General features: G+C 37.3%; 1 protein-coding gene and 1 long non-coding RNA gene across 2 annotated transcripts in view; one reads left to right on the top strand and one right to left on the bottom strand.

Annotated features, from left to right (window-relative positions):
• Positions 1-21353, bottom strand: part of LOC134680127 (uncharacterized) — a 297055-nt gene that overhangs the window by 147668 nt on the left and 128034 nt on the right. The window lies entirely within an intron of this gene.
• Positions 1-21353, top strand: part of LOC134680049 (zinc finger protein 423 homolog) — an 83303-nt gene that overhangs the window by 5312 nt on the left and 56638 nt on the right. Inside the window, exon 2 of the mRNA XM_063539042.1 lies at positions 4036-4080. Coding sequence (XP_063395112.1) covers positions 4036-4080 — 45 coding nt within the window. The remainder of the gene's footprint in view (positions 1-4035; positions 4081-21353) is intronic.

The following is a 21353-nucleotide window of genomic DNA, read 5'->3' as shown; positions in this document are numbered from 1 at the left end:
ATTTCTTGCACCATTTTTGAGAAAAGCACTATATATGACTCGGCTGGAAGGCTACTTGCTGGCTTCGGATTCAATTAAACGGACTCCCAAGGTCGTCCGTTTAAAACGAATCCTCAGCCTGCAAGTAGCTACTTCCGAGCCTCGACAATAATGTACTATTAACCACCCGTAAGTTAAACAAGTAGGTACCTCAACAACCAAAGGTGGCTTTTGTAATCTCTGTACTCTGTACCCTTAGTGTAAATTTCATTCGATAGCGTGGCGGATGTACGCTTTTGTGTTAAGTCTCCTGTATTTAAAGAAATTAGTACCTTGCACCATTTCATTAACCCTGGGTTAACCGGTTAAACCTGGAGTTACCACATTGGCTACCAGTACCAGTACAATTTGACACTGAGTTAACGGTTTAACGGCATAAACCCGGGTTAGTGGGATGGTGCAAGTTGCCCTAAGGCACAGAATAAGTAATAGTATTATCTATCATACAGAACGGACACGCACCGCCCCGCCCCGACTCGGATTACCTCGCCCCGCGACTGAGTTCTGACGGACTCCTGACATACTCTCAGTTCGGCTAGCAACGCCGCGGCGCGATGACGCAACGTTCAAAATGCCGATGTATTTTGCGATGTATGGTTGTTTTTCAAATTCACGAAATAAAGAACATTTATTTTTATTATACATATATTAAAAAGTAGCGTTTTGTAATTATTTATATTTAGTCCACGCTAATTGTGTATCGACAATTCGACATGACATTTTTGGTAATTTATTGCCGCACCATACTTTACGTAATATTTTACGGCCTTTATGGCTTACGGGTGAGTTCGCATATACGTTCAAATAATATTAGCTGTGACCTGTGAATAGAACAGTTTATTATAGCAAGGATCTAGGAGAAAATACCATCTTGTAAATTATGTTTGTTTCTTTAATTTTAGGAAGAAAAATGTTTGATATTTACGTTACGAGTACAACGATAACGCTCCGTGAACTCAAAAACATGTAAATAGTAGCCCTAAGCGACTTACTCACACAATGACGCGTGTACAGACGTGCCGTTCACACATATACACGCAAACGAGTTTTGATGTATGGCGTGTCCGCCCTGTGCCTAAGGTGTCAGTAAGGTGTAGGTATAATTCGGATGCATAACATTTTTTAAATTACTTTTCATTATTACAGTAAGATATATTGTTTATCATTACAAATAGAGGTGCACCGGATATCCGTTTACTATCCGGTATCCGGCCTATCCGGCCATTATTTTACTATCCAGCCGGATACCGGGTAGTGACCTACTATCCGGCCGGATACCGGATAGTAACATTCCTTGATTTCGGAGTAAACCAATTGGATGTAAGAAACAGACACGGTCATAATCGTACTTGTCTATTATTTAAAACAATTTTATCATTCCACTGACTTGCACGTGCACTAATTTCGTACCTAGAAATGAGTCCGCGCGAACGTTTACTAGTAAACAGGTCAAACCTGCAGAATGCGCACCTGAAAAACCGAAATGTAGGTATAGTTCCGCTGCCCGAATATTCGGCGGCCGGATACCGGATATCCGGCCGATGTTAAGGCCGAATATCCGGTATCCGGCCAAATAACTATCCGTTGCATCTCTAATTGCAAACGTGTCATGTTTCGGGGATGGAACACGGCTGTCCATCAACGCGCTGAGACGCCGGTCAAAGGGATCAAATAAAATCAATCAATTAATTTTACGAACATACTATACAATAGCCAAGTAGATATATGTAGTTACTCTGTAGATTAATTCCGTGCCGGCTCGGCACGCGGGTCCCGTGCGGGTTACTAATTCACAAGACCCAATCGCGGCAATGAGCGGCGCCTGCGATCATTAATGTTGCACAGGCCCCTTGCCTGTCTTCTATTATCTTACACTATTCAGGCGCTACTAATACTGCTATTGTCGTATTCGTATTTAATCGACCACTCATTGTTATAATTAATAGAATTGAATCGATTTTGTAACATACTGTGTTTACGAGTTCAATTTATGTATTGTTCTAATACTAATGTTTATCTCATTATACATAAATATTCTGCTCCTATTTAAAAATAGGTACCTGTTCAGACGTTTTGACGATTTACGGACTGAATATATTGTAGGTTACGTGTATAGGTATCCTAGTTTTTCTTTCAAGATTGTATTTTACTACCACGTTGTCGGCGTGATTGATAAAGATAATAGGGAACTGACGGACACACTGACAGACAAACATACGGACGGGCACATGGCAAAAATATACCTAAGGGACCTAAGGGTTTCTCATAGTTGTCTACGAATACACTATATTTTAAACATGCACACAATACATTTCCGCATCCTTATCCTGTGGTTTGAAAGCATAGAGTTAGTAGAGCGGCTGCATCGCGGCGTTGGGTAACAGTCCCCAGGGCTCGCGGGCGCGTTAGGCTTCCAAGAGTTATTACCTAATATCCACCTGCAATCTTACACCCTGGAACGAGGCTTCAAGTTAGAAGGACTATACTGAAGTTGCTATAAATAGGCGGTTAATATAAATAGTAGAGGAGCCCCAGAGGGGATTTTTGTGTTTACTCGAGCGCGTCAGATTAAGGTATGAGTGATATCTTGCTACCCCGTGTAGTCTACCTTTACCCCTTTTAGCCATCTATGTTGAGCCCTTGGTTGGTGGGGGGTTCAACAAACAGTTAAGCAGATTGTGGATTTGGTCATATTAGTCCAAATTAACGCTAAAATTGTACTATTACTAAATCTAATAATTATTTGCACGCATTTCCTTTTTCTGACGGTTACAATGTAAAAATTGGGCGTCAAACTTGTGTTCGTCAGATTAAGAAATGCCTACAAATAAGTGTTATATCAAGTTATACAAAAATATACTTGGCATTAAGGTGGACAAAAACGACCAAACCCACAAACTGCTTAACGATTTTTTAACCCTCTACCAATCTCCCGAAATTAAAAAAACAACAACGGGTTGCACTCCGGGAGTGCCGACAGAAGTGAAAACTCAATGACTAGTCCAAAATGTCTGCAGCACTATGTATAATTGAACCAGCCTCCTTTCTATTGAAAAACTTTATTTCCGAAATTGCTGGCCAGTGAGCTTTGTAGCGTTAATTTTTTTAAATTCGAATAGAAATTGTAAAGTTACCTTGCAGACCTCGCATCTAAATGATATTTTGAGTTTTATTCACTAGTACTAGAGTTCACTTTTATTAGCGATTTCATCAAGATGTAGCTTTATTGAATTATATTTGAGTGATATAAAGTTAGAATGTAACTGTGAGATCCTCGTATTTCAGCCCGTACAAGATTAGAACATTGAGCTTTATTGCTTTTTTTGTATTTTTTTTTATTTGGATTGTAAATTGGTTTTCAAATACCTAACTCTGTATAGGCAATATTTTAAAAAATCTGGAAAAATAACTATTCAAGAAATTAATTAACACCGTTTTCGTATAGGTAACATTTTAAACATTTTATGTGGCTGGTTGTTTCGAAATAAGAGTAACAAACGTATGCAGCCATACTACAAATATTGGAAACAAATTCGAGGGGACGTCGAACTACTTAAATTGGACTAGAAAGTTTAAACTGGATCACCTATCCGAATTAGGAATTTAAAACAGTCGGAAAAGTGTCGGGAGCGTGCCGGAGTCGCAAGTGGATTAGAACCGCCGCAACCGCGACCGCGCCTCGGGGCTCCGGGCCACACTCGGCGACACAACGACGCTGACGAAATAAAAAATATAACCTCTCTCTTTTACATACTTATTTACTTTTAAGAAGTACGGCTGGTATCCCTAGGTGTCACTGGCGAGCGATATTAAGCAAAATGAAAACAATTGAGCGGCAAACTTATGTCGCTAATGATTTTAGTGTATGTGTAATCAATAATCATACATAATTAACAAATACCTAGGTCACAATTCACCTTCGAAATCGAATAATATCCCGAAAGAAGAGTTAATTCAATTATAATCATTCATTAATGTGTTATTTGTTTGTTACAGACGGAGTTGATATTAAATCAGAGGATGCGGACAGTATGGAATCAGGTATGTGGGTGATTTATGATTCTAATAATTTAATAAAACAAATATCTGAAACAAAACGAAGTTGGAAGCAGAAAGTGAGAACAGACCATAACTTATGTTGTAAGTACTTCTTAAATTATGTAGGTATACATTACATTAAATCATCAAAAAAAAAACAATAGCGGTACAGCCCTGGCCACTAATCTGGGGCTTTTAGATTATCCTATTGACAAAAAAGAAATAAAACTTAACCCCATAAGAAAAAGAACTCGTTATTAATATTTGAATAATAGAAAGTGTAAAAAAGTGTTAAAGTTTAATGCGGGTGTTGGGACCGGCCGCAGAGTTAACGCAGCCCAGGAGGGCCTTTGGCCAAGTCCCCGCTTCGCTATACAGTCGAAAAGATAAAATGAACATAAAGTTGAGGAGCAGATACCCTCGCTCAGAGGAATCGTAGTTTCTCTCCTGGCAACACTAAACCGTCTACGACGTGAAACACGCAGTTTTCGCGTCCAAATTGCTACGCATTTCGGTATTTTGTTTGCTACAGTTGAGTTCAGTCGTCTTTTGTTTATTTACCGAGTTATCATGGAAAATTATTATCACCTTGTTTATTTTTAAAACGGTTATTGTTTTCATGCAAATTACAATTAGCCAAGATAAACAAGAGAAAATTTTCTCCTTAATCAGCCTGTTTTATTTGGTACACTTAGTTGATTCATTTCTCTGAAACACTGAATGAAACTGACGTTTAAAAATATCAATATGATTTTAAATGGAACATGTTATTGATTGATAAAAACAAAGAAAGGAATAAACAAACATAATAAAACTTACAAAACTATAGATAAAAAATGGAACATTTACATATCGAATTTACTAAATTCAGAATTTAAGATTTAAGCAACACATTATAAAATAAGTAAAATAATGAATTAATAAACAACCAAACAAATTCTACAATATTGAATACATACCCACTTTAATTCACAAGGGAACAGTTAAATTTTCATAGTAATTTATATAAGTAGTAATTGAAAATATTACATGAACAAATAGAAGTTATCAATTTAAAACATCGTTTGTATAATTAATGAAATATAGGTACGTGCCAGGGATAAAAATATTACTCGTAGGTATTCTCATAGATAACATACATTAACCACTGCTCCTCGTATCCAATGCAATTTCCATGCTGCAAAATTAGTAAAATTATGAGGCACCTAATGGGGTGATGTATTTTAAGAGCCGATTCCAGCCTGATGGAAAACGTGGAACTAAAATTGCATTGCGGCCGAACCTTTCTGAACTCACAATTAAAACGGACGAGCGGAATTGTGGACATCGTTCGTCACTTAGCGGGCCGGGGGCGGCTGTTCTACCTTCGATGTTTGCCACTACTTGCTAATTCATATAACGATTTGTAAACGAAAGTAGTTGTTAGGAATGCTTTTTACACGATTTTCGTCAGCTTTCCGTGGTGTTTTTCGTTTGAGATTGGGAACAAGATGGTTTTCCATTATACACGGTGTAACATGAGGAAACCGAATAATTTTAACCACGCATTTCTGAGGTCAAAAGAAGGAAAAAATGTAATATGAGTTTAGGTCAATTTCGCCAAAAAAAAACTTTTTTTTATTTTGTTTTTTAAATTTTTTGAATGTATTTGTACATACAAAATAAATGTTATTGATAAACTTGTTACTTAAAATTGATTTTTAATTTTTTTTTTCGTAAAACCTTCTTTTGCAAAGTGTTACTTGTCACTTTTTGACATCTATCAATAAGGATATTTAGACTACGTCCCATAGCAGCAAATTTGCCATCAAAAAGGCCTTTTACATTATGTAACAACAAAAACTTATTTATTTTTAAATTAATATTATCTCTGAAACTAGGCGTTTAAAAAAAAAAGTTTATAGGACATTTTTGTCTCTAAATATGATCAGGAATACGCTGTTAAAATTATTCGGTTTACTCATGTTACACCGTGTATTATGCCCAGAACTTTGATTTCAAATATGAAACCCGAGGTGGATGGTGGAAGACTTACTAAAAGTAACTAGTGCAGAGTCTTAATCTACTCGCCTAGATTCTAGACGAGTAGATTAGGAGCTATACATACATATAAGTTAAAAATGTTAAATCAATTTGATATTTATATCAGAAGTAGGTCAGCCCAGGCGTAAGTAAATTTGTGATAACAAAGCAATGAGTATGATACGATATGAAAGTAGTATTGTATAATACACCCGTGGTTTTGTTTCTAAAAAAAAATTAGATTTACTCTTTGCTACGAAATGCTACGCCGTAGCTCGTGCACATAAATCTAGTCTGAAAAAAACTTATTTTAAGCAAGTTAATATACCTATACAATGTGAGTCATTCGCCGTGAAAGGTTTATGGTGTAAAAAGATAGGGCTTCATTGAAGATTGATATTCAAGTTGACAAGATAGTTGAAAATAGCCCTAGATTTGTTACAGTAACTGCCCAACTAGCAAAAAAGTCTCAGATTGCGCACTTTATAAGAGTAGTGAGCTTATAGCGCTCTTATTTTTGTTTTGAACTTATCATCGCTCTTATATTAGTCTTAGACAAGCTAATACGCACTTTAGTAAGTTTAGTCTTATTACCTAGTCTTATATATGTATATAAGAGCATTTTATAATACCATTATAAGCCTCTCACTCTTACAATAACATTTACTAAGTCTCATTGAACTTGAGAGTACCTGGTCTTATATCCACATTCTCTAAGTTCATTTGATCTTATAATAGACTTTCTAAATGCTATTATAAGAATGTAAGACTAATATCAACATGGCATAATACTATTATGAGCCTCTCGCTCTTACAATAACATTTACTAAGTCTCATTGAACTTGAGAGTACTTGGTCTTATATCCACATTCTCTAAGTTCATTTGATCTTATATTAGACTTTCTAAATGCTATTATAAGAATGTAAGGCTAATATCAACATAGCATAATACTATTATAAGCCTCTTGCTCTTACAACAACATTTACGAAGTCTCATTGAACTTGAGAGTACGTGGTCTTATATCCACATTCTCTAAGTTCATTTGATCTTATATTAGACTTTATAAATGCTATTATAAGAATTTAAGACTAATATCAACATAGCATAATACTATTATAAGCCTCTTGCTCTTACAACAACATTTACGAAGTCTCATTGAACTTGAGAGTACCTGGTCTTATATCCACATTGTCTAAGTTCATTTGATCTTATATTAGACTTTATAAATGCTATTATAAGAATGTAAGACTAATATCAACATAGCATAATACTATTATAGTAAGCCTCTTGCTCTTACAACAACATTTACGAAGTCTCATTGAACTTGAGAGTACCTGGTCTTATATCCACATTCTCTTAGTTCATTTGATCTTATATTAGACTTTCTAAATGCTATTATAAGAATGTAAGACTAATATCAACATAGCATAATACTATTATATGCCTCTTGCTCTTACAACAACATTTACGAAGTCTCATTGAACTTGAGAGTACCTGGTCTTATATCCTCATTCTCTTAGTTCATTTGATTTTATATTAGATTTCTAAATGCTATTGTAAGAATGTAAAACTAATATTAACATAGCATAAGAACACTGTAAGTACGTACTTTTCTGATCTTACTAAAGCTATAATAAGATCAACAGCAGCACTTTAGTAAGATATTAGAGTGATATAAGATCAAGACACTTATATCACAAAAGAGAAGATCAATATAAGATGGTTTGATCTTAAATCGTTTTTGGGAACACTATTGTTAGTATAAGTAAAGCAAGGAACCGTTATTTATTCAACATGGCCACACCATTTGTATTCAGAATGCTTAAAATACTCTAATAGTGCGCTTGAAAAATGCACCTACATCAATGGCTGACTATCAATACAAAATAAAGAAATAAAATAATTATAAAAATATTCAAATACCATATTTGAGTAGGCGCATAAAGTTTGAAGTGTAAAACAGGGTCTACTTTACAATAAATAATATTTTCCCATGTGAATACTTACCCTGAAACATAAACAGACGATGATAAACAGCAGGTTATTATATTTCAACATAATTCATAAAAAGTTTCATAAACACTTACACTAATATGTTTTTGTCACGTTGCAGTTAATTTCACCCGTATATTTATACTTCACAAATAGAATGTTTCAAACCAAAATAAGCTTATTTAGGCTGACAAGATTCTAACGTTCGACCAATATAAGCCTATGTAGGCTTACAAGATACTTACGTTCGACCAATATAAGCCTATGTAGGCTTACAAGATACTTACGTTTGACCAATATAAGCCTATGTAGGTTTACAAGATACTTACGTTCGACCAATATAAGCCTATGTAGGCTTACAAGATACTTACGTAAAAGCGATATTAGCCTAAAGCAGCTTAATATAGTTTTGAAAAAGATTACTGTGAATGCAAACAACATTCAATTAGACTGATATTAGAACGATATTAAAATAAATACGCTTATGCTTTGTGCCCAAACCCGGGCTTATACGATGATATAAAATCAATATAAGAGCGACAAAATTGTAGTCTAGAGACTGTTGTTAGCGTGATTTTGCTAGTTGGGTGTGGTTACTTCGTACTTCCTTTTTGTTCCCATAACTGGTGGTTATGTTAGTATTGGTATATTATATTGTTCCTTAGCATATAATTATATGTATTATTTAATAGAATAGATACCTACTTACGTAATCATATATATAAAATTGAAAAACCAGAACGGGATAAAAAACGAGGGAAGAAGCGAGATGGCGCCTTACAAATTTCTAAAAAAGTTTTTTACACGTTTCTCGAATACGATGCACGTATGATAAGAAAAAACTGTTCCAATCTATTATCTAAATATGAGAATAGAACTAGAACATAAGAACTATCGCTTTCGATGCGTATTTAATTTACAATAAGGAAATGAAATATTCAAAACAATCTTCATTTTACTACGATCGACCATTTTCGGCAACTCTCGGTTCGTTTCGTTTCGGTGTAAAGTAATCTAAATAATGTTTGTCATTTTGGTATATAGTTATTTCTACGTGTTTTTATACGAAGTAAAATAAAAAGTGATGTCAACCTCAACGTCAACCTTAGTCTATGATCCCCATACGAATGACTTATATGCCATTTATGACATATCAGTCAAATTAATATTATCAATTATCATATTATTAATAATTTGTATTTTGTTGTTTTAAATTTCTTTTTGAGTTATATTATTCAGAATGACTTTCATAGCTTCGGCAAACATTGTCATTCGTCCGGAGAACGGGCTGCCGAGATGGGCCAAAAATACAAAGTTGATAGTAAGTTATAATGTAGGTAGATAAAGTGCAATTTCAGATATTTTTGAGCGAAACGACCTGGTGAAAATAAGCAAATGTACAGTCAGCAGTCAGCCAAATATCGTAATATAACTTTGTTGCCATAGAAATAAGGATGTGTCCCGATATAGTGGCGGAATATTGAGATACAAATGTGGCTAAGCTTACATTCGCTCGGACACTTAGAGTTTGGGAGAGGATCGTGCCGTGAGGAGAGCGTACTTGGGACAACGAAATGGGTGACGCCCAATTCGACGTCATAGGTTCCGCTGGAACAACGTTGTTGCTCAAGATCTGCTTATCCTCGGCCATGGCGACTGGCGAGAGCTATCGCAAGTCCGAGAAACATGGTGTGATCTGGTGTCGGAGGCCAGGACTCACATAACCGTAGTATAGTAAGTAATGTTAGTACCTATTCAGAAAGGGAAATGGGGATTATGTAGTACGTTTGTATCAAAAGTACGTGGCGATTTATGGGCGGTGGTCGACCATATTCGGATTAAGGCGGAAATTAATCTAATGAACGTTTTTGCCATTAGGCTTATAAAAATAAATAATGATTTTATGTTGAAACGAGTTTTAAATAAATAACTATGTAGATGAAAAAATACAATCTTGCCTTTTATCAAATCACATCATTTTTTTCCAGATAATTTGCGAATTAAGTTATCCAAATAACGGCTACAAATAAGAAATCCCTACCACAGTTATGATTGTTATGAACCCTGGCAGGGTTGACACACTCTTTATTTCATTTACGCGAGCGGAGCTGGGGGCCCGTCTAGTATTATATAAAAAGAACACCAATGTTTGTAAATATTACAGATTATAATCATCCACCTAACTGTTCTGTTGCCCTTAAACGGTCAGTAATGTTCCGCAGGCTAATGCTGAAAATAAAAATGTGCCCCAAGGGACCAATGGAGTACAAAAATTAAAGGCACGATTTACACTGATTGTATTTACCTTTACTTTGTGTGCAATGTTTTAATCAATCGTAACTAAAGAAAATTTTACATCAAACCGAAATACCTGAATAAGAGTCTTGATTTTGAGATGAAATCTCGGGGATAAATAGTGTTTTGTATCTAACTTTCTCTTCTTTCTTCATTTTATCCAAACTAGATGTATTATCTCAGTAGGTAAGAGATACAATATCAGACATTTGATTCTAAAGCTAGTGTTAAGGTTTGATCACAATGTCCGTTCTTGATCTCTGTGCCGCTTTAATTAGAAGATTCATCGTTGATATTGATATCGATCTAAAAGTTATAACCGGAGCTCTAAAGCTAATTGTCTGCTAAAATAAAGCGACAGCACGACTTTTGGCTTGAATAGTAACACGACTCTGCAATCAGGTGCAGTTTAAAATGTGCATTTGCGATGGGACGGCGCGGGGCGCGGACTGGACTGCATTTTCAATAATTGAGGGTCAGACAGGGTGGTGGGGGCGTATTCAAATGCCGCCAAACTTTCCGATCATCACCGCTGACCGCGGTGTCACATGCCGGGTCCGGGCGCCCGCGGCTCGCGACATCTATCAACGACTAAGCATCTGGTTTGCGATTTTTCCTCAGCCTTCCTTTTCTATTTACCGGATTGATAGAACCGGGATGGTAAAGATAATATTAGAGAAGGTGTACCCCACAAGATACCCTAATGTAGGTATATTTTAGTTTTGCATTGTTTGTAATAAACGTAATTCGTTTTGTTTTTTTTTATCTAAGTTCGTAACTATTTCTTACAAAAATATTAAATTTACATCCTTTCTTTCTCCTTTAAAAATAGATTAATATTATTAATATATCTATTCTAATATGTCTAATTATTATGTTTTTTTTTTCTATTTCACTAAGTGCTAGGGTACTCCAAAAAACGCACACTATACGAATCTGACATTTAAAAGCGCAAAACCAATAGAGTCCTTCAAAGTAAATTGTCTTCTTGTTGAATTTACAAAAATTTCGTTTTGTTTCAAGTGTGAAACGTGCTTAGCCCGCTTTCCTCTTAATTATTTTCTGATAAACGTAAGCAAGGTTGTATTATTCTGTCTAAGTAGCGAATCTGGCGACGAAGCTATTGGATTTTGGAACCAACACCGTGGCTGACATTAGAACTGAGAACGAGACAATTAGTAATTAAACTGTCCGACATTCACACCTCGTTGCATTTGCTTAATTAGTACATCAAATGCTTAAATGAGAAACTGAACTTCCTTTAAGTCATTGGGATTACATAAAGAAAATGCGTGCGTGTTATTGGACATTAATATTTTTTTTTTCGATTGATATACATTGTATATTGTATTAGTACGAGTAAATAGTTTATTGAGTATCGATCAACCGCGACTGCGACACCTATTACTTTACACGACTAACTATTGTGATTTAACTAATAAATTAACATCAAATTCCTAAAATGTTTAAAACGTGATTTATGCGCCTACATTACGTTATGTTTTTTTTAATATGCGGTTATTCCACAGTTAATCCTAGGGATTCATAATAGGCATGTCATCATCTATTTCACTTACAACAAAGAGAAGGCGAACAAAAATAAGTTTTTCTCGGTTATTTTCTTGGGGAGCGCACGTAGGCGCGCACCTCATCTGCCGCGCTCCCGTTGCGGCGATAAAATTTAAAATTCAAGGCCGCGTTAACGAACAGGCCTCGCGAAGAAATAGATATTCAAATGTGAAGAGATCCCATATTAACATTTATGGCAAGTTTGCGGAGACGAGACAAAGGCGAGGTGCCCGCGCCCCCGCGGAGTGCTGCGCCCGAGACCCGAGACCCGACAACACCATTATGCAGTCTATCTTGTAATTGGATACCAGCACGCCGCTTCGCCAACTTTCTTTTACACTCTCGAGGTCCATATTGAATGGAATTAATTTTAAACTAACTCCGAAATTTTGCGCTACATTTTCTTTTATAGTTTCTCAATTCCGCACAGTCAAAATTTAGACATTTTAAGATAATTTTACCGAATTATATTTTCACAGGCGTGTTTGAAGCAGATTTAAAGTTTTCTAAGGCCGAATGAAAACCAAATGAAATGCGTTTTCCATAAAATTATTCACCTCATTAATTTTATTCTCTCAAGTTATAACTAAAGTATAAAAGTTAAGCGAGAACAAAAGAATCGGACTATTGTCCTCACAGTAACCCCGTTCACAGCAAAGACAAATAGGCAAAAGTTTCGAAGAAAACAAATCAAAATCCCAATTTTGTTGGCTGCATTATTTATGTGATATTGCTTGGTGAACGTTGGCGTCCCCCTTTTCTTCTCTATGAATACGCGGTGAAGTAATCCACACTTTTCAAACTGTTTCTGCCAATACATAGTTAAAGTAAATAATTGCATCTTATACGATTAAAATATTTTGTATATAATTTTATTTTCGAAAGGATTTTGTCGTCTGCAATCCCAATGGTGAATTATAAAGTAAGTACAACGGTATTATCCTTTGGCGAAGGTTGAAGCGAAGTCGCACACACGTTTCTTATTAATATCGGGCGGTTGGAATGGCCGAAGACGTCCCCAGCGCCCGCTCGCTCCCAAATAAAATTGCCGCTATCTAAACAAAGAGCCCTAATTATTCGGCCGTGGCGGGCGGGGTCGCTCTCTTATGGGTGTTCTGGGGCCCATTTCGCTTCTCGTATAGGGCCCCGGGGACCAGCGGGCGCCGCCTAGCCAATCGCCGGATGGAGGAGCGAGCGATCCGCAACCTTTTTATATGCGATATCGGCGTCGGCGTCGGCGCCGGACCCTCCCCCCCTCACGCACTCCAGCGCCGGGAATTAAAACTTGGTAAGCGCACATCTGATTACCCGAAACACACATTACTCGGGATCGCCAATCTCGATAAGCCTCCCACAAATTTATTGGCGCCGACTGGCCGCACCGAGTTTGTATGGACTAGACTAATCAATCGAATTCACTGTGTCTCCATTAACAGTATCAAATAATATAGGTACACGATTATACCGTTCTACTTCCTTTTACCTTGGGACCAATCTAAATAATCTCGGCTATTCATATTTGATCACCATTTGAATATAAAGCGGCTGGCTGTAAGGGCCTGGGCGGTAGAATTCAATACTACTTTATTTTAATTTGCACCCGATTTTATTTTGAGACAATAAATTGGATATAAAGGGTTTCCGAGCGGTTTTTTACCTCCGGGCGCATTGTCTTTGCCCTACGCCTTTGCAGCATGTTTATTGTGTAGGAATTATGAAATAAAAAGGCGATATCGTGTGTCGGAGCGGCGGGCGCGGGCGCGGGTCGAGGCGTGGGCGACCGCGGGCCTCCGACACACGACACCCGCCGCTGCGGCTGCGCCACTCCGCCAGCCATTGTCTCGCCACCATTCACCATTCACCCTCACACACCGCCACCACCGGCTCATATTCGATTCCAATGTTTTAAGCATTCGATTGCCTTGCCAAAGGGTTCCTAAGAACCTATGTTTTGATTTTTTGTTTTGAACTCTTTCACTCGGGCGCTCTGAAGGGTACGGTCATTGTTTTTATGGTGAATTGCGGCGTATGAATAGATTCGGGCATTCATGTACGCCACTTGGAGATTGTAGGAGGATAATATAGAACTGACGGTTTCGGGCGGTACGGGGATGTTCGAGGTGGCAAACAACCCAACCTCTAAAACACGTGTAATGAAATTAAATCTCAATTAAATTGTGACATAACTTTCATACGAGTCTGATCAAATTATATGCTAGAATAAAAATTATGGAAATAGTTGTTTGCGATGTGATGAAGATATGCATATTTCAGATGTAGTGCTTCTCGGGGGCAGTGGGCCAATCTCGGTGCGGTCCCGGGTGGGCGGAGCACTGCTGCCACTTCTGTCGTCTGCTCAATTAAACTTTAAGATTATATGCAGACCGTTGCGGATATGTCGCATAATGGAATTCGCGATACTTAAGCTTACTTTGGACGAACGGGATTGTTTTTGGCATACGTTCTCAACAAGTATGTAAAAACAATCACTTTAATAACGTCAATTTACGGTGGTTTTGAATAGCAAACTTTGATAACATGAATCATGAACCAAGGTAAAGTTAAATAAAAGGATAAAAGCTAATACAAATGCTGGATTACCAGAATCAGACCAATTCCGATATGTATTTATTCTAAGAATGAATGAATATAATATAACGTCAACAAAAATACGATGTTATACTTCTACGAGATTTCTTTAAATTATCTTTTGTAAACAAAATTTTTGCTGTACGGTAGTAAAATTATAATTCCATCCAATCAAAAAACAAACTCCGAATCCATTAAGTCTCTTAATTGGTCAATTGCTGTTTTCTATCTAAATTTACCGAAATGCCGTGAAGTTGTTCACGTATTCCGACAGATAGGAGTTGTCATGAAGGCGAAAGCAGTAATATCTCAAGACGCGCGGCAGACTCCGGGGAGCGCATCCAAACGCGACGCGGGAGAGCCTCTTTATCTATGCATGAACACTGCCGCGAGTACCACATCACATAATAGACCCGGCAATTGTTTGTTCTCGAACTTGCAGACCGGCCATGGAGTTAAATCGACAAGCACCAACCCCTCGGGAACCTAGGATATTGCGTCGACACTTGACACAGATGCACTTAACTATGCATGGACAGAGATACCGGTCTCCCAAATCCGTGAGCTTGGCCAACTTTCTGATAGGTCAGTTTAAAATTTATCACGCGCTGTAAGAAGTTTTCGAATTAAGTAACATACTCAAAGTTCACAAAGCTTGTAATATTGTAGGTTCTTAAGATTTTTAATGACTACCTACTTAATTTCGTCTACACAATTGGTGCAAACGCGCTTCAAATCTGCCTTCAAAAATGATTTTTAAAAACAGTTATGCGGGAATGTAGTTTGAATAACTGATCGTACAATTAGACCTTCGCTCCGTAATTCTAAAATAGCAGAAAAAACGTTATCAGAGGCGTGAAATCACGATGGGCATCGATTTTCACCTTGAACGATCACTCGTTTGAATGCGGTGCGCCTTAGCTAATGTTTGATCAAGAACATAACTGTTGCGATTGTTGTTCAGCGAATGGCGGTCGAGCGGTCACAGCAGTGCGCGATGCCAAAGCTTTAGAAAGAGTAGGCAATCTTCAAACAACAGGTGACGATATGAAGTTACAGGGATACAGCCAAAATTAGTTAATCCATTAAATTAATAGGGACAAGTAGCAGAGCTGCGTCTGAGATTTTAACATCAAACATAACATTCCTAAATATTCAACAAAAGATTACTGTTATTCTGCTTTACTGTTGTGGAGTAGTCAAAACAGTACGCGATGCGACTTCCAGTAAACAAAAAATCGACATCATTATTATTATAGCTGTCACTCTCGCACTGTGCTTTTTCAACTGAAGAGAGACAAAGATCGAACGAATTATGGGTTGTGGAATTTCGAGTAACACGACCAGATTGCGAGTAGCTAACGGGGCAGCAACAATACCGACGCGGCGGGGTCGCCCAGGGAAAGCGGCGGCGTGGGAACATTGCGTGTCGTGCCTTGCTATCCGCGCCCGCACCATCAACCATTGTCACCGAATTTCATAAAAAAACACTAATACTCACACCGATGAGTAATTGAGAGATAAACGCAATATTTATCAGCAATTTGATGCAAGGATCGTGGCGCGGCGGCGAGGCGTCGCAAAGGCTGTGATTGCATCTGAAGCACCTTCATCTTAGCCGACCGCTACCGGACATCGTAAAATTCTCATCTCTGTCTTATTTGCACTAACGTGAATTGATTACAATCAGTCAGTATTAGCACCGAGCATCGAGGTTTACAAAAAACTGGTCAAGTGCGAGTCGGACTCGCGTTTCAAGGGTTCCGTACATCACACAATTTTCAAATTTTTTTTGTACGTGAAACGTGACGTGAGTGAAACGTCTTGAAAAACCCGAATGGGTCAATCAAAAACCAGATGTAACATGAAGTTTTCTGGCGTGGTGGCATATCTCTACATCTCTGAAGATTAAATGCCGAACAATAGTACCTACAAGTGTCCAAATGCGTAGAGCTGAAAATTCGAGCGTCCGACGGGTCGCGCTTCCTACAACTTCCGAAAGTGTTTTAAAAGCGAAGGCCGAAGAGAGATAATACCTACAGGGCGACGTAAAAATAAGTGTATTCCCGTAGCCAAGGAGGTTTTGGGATTATACTGAGCAACTTTTAGTATGGGACCAACCCCGAAATCGCGAAAATAGAAGTATCCTCCCATAGAAAACGGACCAGCCAAAATGTATGAAACAGCCAAATTTTTTTTCGCGATTTCAAGGTTGCACGTTGGCAACGGGAATACACTTATTAGAATACACTTACACTATTTTTTAAGCCACCCTGTATACCTACTGCTTTTTAAAACACGTAACAATAGTAACCCAATCAATCAGTACAGTCAGCAGCAGAAGTTGCTAAGCGGGAGAGTGGTTTAAAATGATCTGGACGCGACTTTATAGTTAAGACAATAAGAGCATGTCAGGGTAGTTTTGAACACCTCGGCCGCTTAGCAACTTCTGCTGTTGACTGTACTACAAGTACCATTGCGACTATGTGCCAGATACAGCCTAGTCGCATTTTTTGTCTTCAGTCCGACTCTCGCTTGAAGCTAAAGGCACACCTCTTTGGGGAGCTTCGGATATCGGCCTAGGGCTTTCGCAATAGCTGTCTACATCACGTTTCACTTAAACCATTGCGGCTGTGTCCCTAAAAAAACGTTAACCGCATTTTTGTTCTTAAATCCGACTCACGCTTGACTCTAGATTTCTGATAGGTTAGACTGCATCGAGCAAAATCAGCGAAAAAGGCAGTCACCGTTTAGTCGCTAGCGTTCACATCTCTTGATAAAAAAAATTATAATAAATGTCATTAATATCCCAAAGAGTGTGTTTACAACGAATCACCCTTGAAAATCTGAAATGTTTTACAATATAATAAATACACTTATGCAAAGTTGTACCTAAAACGTGATGAACGAGTGTCAGCGTTTAGTAAAATTTGTATAAAAAAATCGATGCTCATGCTATAAAATCGAGTGATTTCGAAAGCCAGATAACTGGACTACAACGAATCAGGCTTTTCCTATTTTTCCTCTTAAAGGCTACAGTGAAATTCAATCGTAAACGTAAACTTTCGTATAATTTCCATACATCCGCCATATCTGTCAAATTCTCCTTCTCCTCAGATGCCCGCTGTGGGCCGTTGGAAGCGGACGCGTACTTCTTTTTTCCAAGTTGACAGTTCGATTTGGCATATATATTGACAGAAATTCATGTCCGTATACGAATGATGATACCAGTGAAAAACTGTGTTCAAAATTAATAGGGTAAATAAATAACGTCACACGGAGATCTAGAGTCATTAAAATTTCGATTTATTTTTATTCACGAGTCATAATACTTAAAAAATATGACAAATTATTTAATAAAATATATTAATACAACCAAATCAGTATAATTAGCTTCTTCCTAATTCACTTAAAATGAAAAAAGTTTGAAGATTTGTTATTTCTTATTGGAATAAATTTTCATTGTGCTGGTATTCATATTACGTCATTTTAAAAACATATATGACATAATGTCAATATACTAGATAAACAATTTATCAACAAAATTCTTCACATTTTAGCCTAAACAATATAAACTATTAAAATTTTATTTATGAAGACGAAGCAATGTTGTTCACATAATTTCAGCAATAAAATTCTTAGTTTCAACCAGTTTTGTTGCTATTCTAAGATCTATCATGTGCTTTGAAAGTTAATGCAATGATATATCATCAAGAAATTGAAATCAAGACTCGACCTGCAGTTTCAGCGGGTTTTTGTGGCTATATCATCAGTTGAAAGAACGATATTTAAAGCCAGTGGCATCGCAGTGGTCTGGTTTACGAGTACCTATATTGGTTTCATGTGACGATGTTTATATAAATGTATCTATCAAACAACAACGTGCTTTTATTTCATTGATATTCGGTGCAAAACGATAACTCAGTAACGAAATAAAATTATCAGAAATGAATTTGGGTTTTTTCAGTGAACGTTTATATTTATGAAGTCGTTTATGAGGTCTTATGTCTTATCGGCGTGGCTTTGGCCTTTGGACATTTTTGTAATGCTTTGTAATAAGGTAGGTGAGGTATCTAAATCCCTAATTGTAATAGCTTTTTTTGAATGAATTACAATTTAATTATTTAAATAAAAAAGTGGTCCACAAACATACACATCCGCTTGGTCCGCTAAAATAATTTAAGTGCCCTACATAATAGGTATATTTAAGATTAACAATCAGTAAACATCATTAATTACGCTCAAATGCTTATGTTTCAGTACAAATTGGGTGAAATATTTCCGACATAAAACCTAAAGGTAAAAGTACAATTTGCTAAGTAAACTGTCAATCTAGATTAATTATAATAGAAAGAGTCTTATAAGTTAGCTTACTGAAGATTTTGAACAACAAATAGGTACTAAATAAAATACAATTTGTTTTTCCATGACTCATGTAGGCCGTATTTTACTATAGACCATTTTAAATCTAAGATGAAATTAATTCATGATAAAAGCTAATAAGGCCCGGTAGTATTTTCTGTTATTCTTGAACTTGTACTATGACTAATTGTAAGAAGGCCCACTGTCAGTGCCAGTAACAAGGCCCGGTTCCGAACCAACATGGTATGTTTTTTTTTATAAAATGGATTTTTCAAAAGCTGTATTAAGAAACATGAACTAACTAACTAACTATTTTGGCTCAGCGATCCAAAGAGAGTCTTGGCCTCCGAAACGAGAGCGTGCCACCTGTCCCGCTCCTGCGCAACTTCCTGCCAGTTACTGACGCGAAGCTGAAGTAGATCCGCCGCCACACTGTCTTCCCAGCGATACCTGGGCCGACCCACCGGACGGCTACCAGTCGGACGTCCCAAGAACGCCTTCTTGACAGCCCGATCCTCTCCCATTCAGAGTAGGTGACCGAACCAGCGAAGTCTGTGCGCTTTCGTTTCGCCGATGATATTGGGTTCGGCCACTAACTCCTCGATCTCGGCATTTTTCCAGATCCTCCAGGTGCCGTTATCTCTCTGAATAGGTCCCAGGATCTTGCGATAAACTTTTCTCTCTGCTACCAGGAGCTGACCTTCTTCTTTTAGTGTTAGGGACCAGGCCTCACAGCCATACATTAGGATAGGCCGTATAACGGTTTTATATATCCGTAACTTTGTATGTTTGCTGAGAAGCCCGGACACCAACACTTTGTGGAGGGCTGCACTGCACCGCAGGGCGTTTTGGATGCGTATTTTGATCTCCTCCTCTCTGGTGTTTGTGTCGGTAACAGTAACAGCAACAGTAGCAGTGTAAGAAACATGAACAAATGAGAAATATATATTGAATTGGTTTGGTCATAATATCCTGATTATTAATAAAACTATTTCAGTTAATATAAAGGTGGGCCTTATATGCCTCACCTGACCTTATTCGTTCACATTTAGATCCTATAACTATATTTGGTCACTTTGGCCGTCACTATCTATTTGATGCCGATTGTACTAACAATTAAAAGTACAGCTCATATGTACTTTTACCTGTACTGAAACTTAAGCATTTGAGCGTAATTAATAATGTTCACTGATTATTAACATTACGTGTTAAAGAACTGTGTCCCGATTTGGGCCATGGTGCGTCCATTAATGAATCGCATACTAACGGATAGAGGTTTACGAGTACATTCACAGAAAAATGATTATAGGCAACCCAATACTAGTGGCTTAGTTGCCGTTTAATGATTCTGAATCTGAAGATTCTTCTTGGATACTGTCAAATCTTATAAAATATGTCACCCATTTCTGTTCATGGAGGTTTTATTAGTTGTGTTAGATGCCTTGCATACCGTTATTACCAAATAATGGGCTGATAAGGCCCGGTAGCAACGAGATCGTACCGTATACCAAAAATAAGGGAAGAGGGGAAATGGTCGGCTCCCCGGTCCAATCTATGCTATATTTCTTCATGCTCTTAGCAACTAGGGCAAGTTATATATCATTTTTGTATAATCTAGGGACGAGGAATTCAGTTTTTAAATAATCGTTATAGGTATGTATAACGATTCATACAAATAAACTGATTTTTGCACAATAAATGAATATTATATGTATTTTTTTACAATCACAGTGTGGTGATTTGTACTAAATAAAAAAATTGTTAAATTTTGCTCATTTATTCTCCATTCTAAAAAGTATCACTATAAAATAGGCACTCATATATTTTTTCTGAATAATAATTGTGGCACCGCACGTGGCAAGTCAAACATTAAATATTGAAATAAAATTAAATAAAATAATCATCTGGCATTTGAAAAGTGTGAATACAATGTTTTTATATTTTACAGATAAATTACAGGTGATAATTTTACAAATGAAATGAGTTTCTGCCACCAGTGCCACCCTATTATAAAGCCTTAGAGGATATAACCAACGGAGACGCCATGTCTAAAATTTTCGGTACAAAATAGTCTGCCGTTTTTTGCGGGGGAGGGGCACATCAAATGTATAGGTACGTCAAGTCAGCCAAACGTCAGTCCATACATATGGTTGACATGTGGTTGACCATTGGCCGCCTATTTTCGACAGAGGGGAACGCCTGTTAATGGCGGCTCCATTGTTAATTACTCCGAGTATAAAGCAGTAGACTTTTTTAATAATAAGGTATGCCCACCAAATACGCTCATAAGAACGATATATTCTATCGATATAGGCTATGAACTATCTAATGATATACAGGGTGTAATCGTTAAGTGTAGTCAGGCTATAATTCCGTAAATATAACAGATATCAGAAAATTTCGAATTGATATAGAGAGCGCGTAATCCAATGAGTAAAATACATTA

The sequence above is a fragment of the Cydia fagiglandana genome, chromosome 3, assembly GCF_963556715.1.
Source record: "Cydia fagiglandana chromosome 3, ilCydFagi1.1, whole genome shotgun sequence".
NCBI lineage: Eukaryota > Metazoa > Arthropoda > Insecta > Lepidoptera > Tortricidae > Cydia > Cydia fagiglandana.
This window is presented reverse-complemented; position numbering and strand designations above follow the sequence as displayed.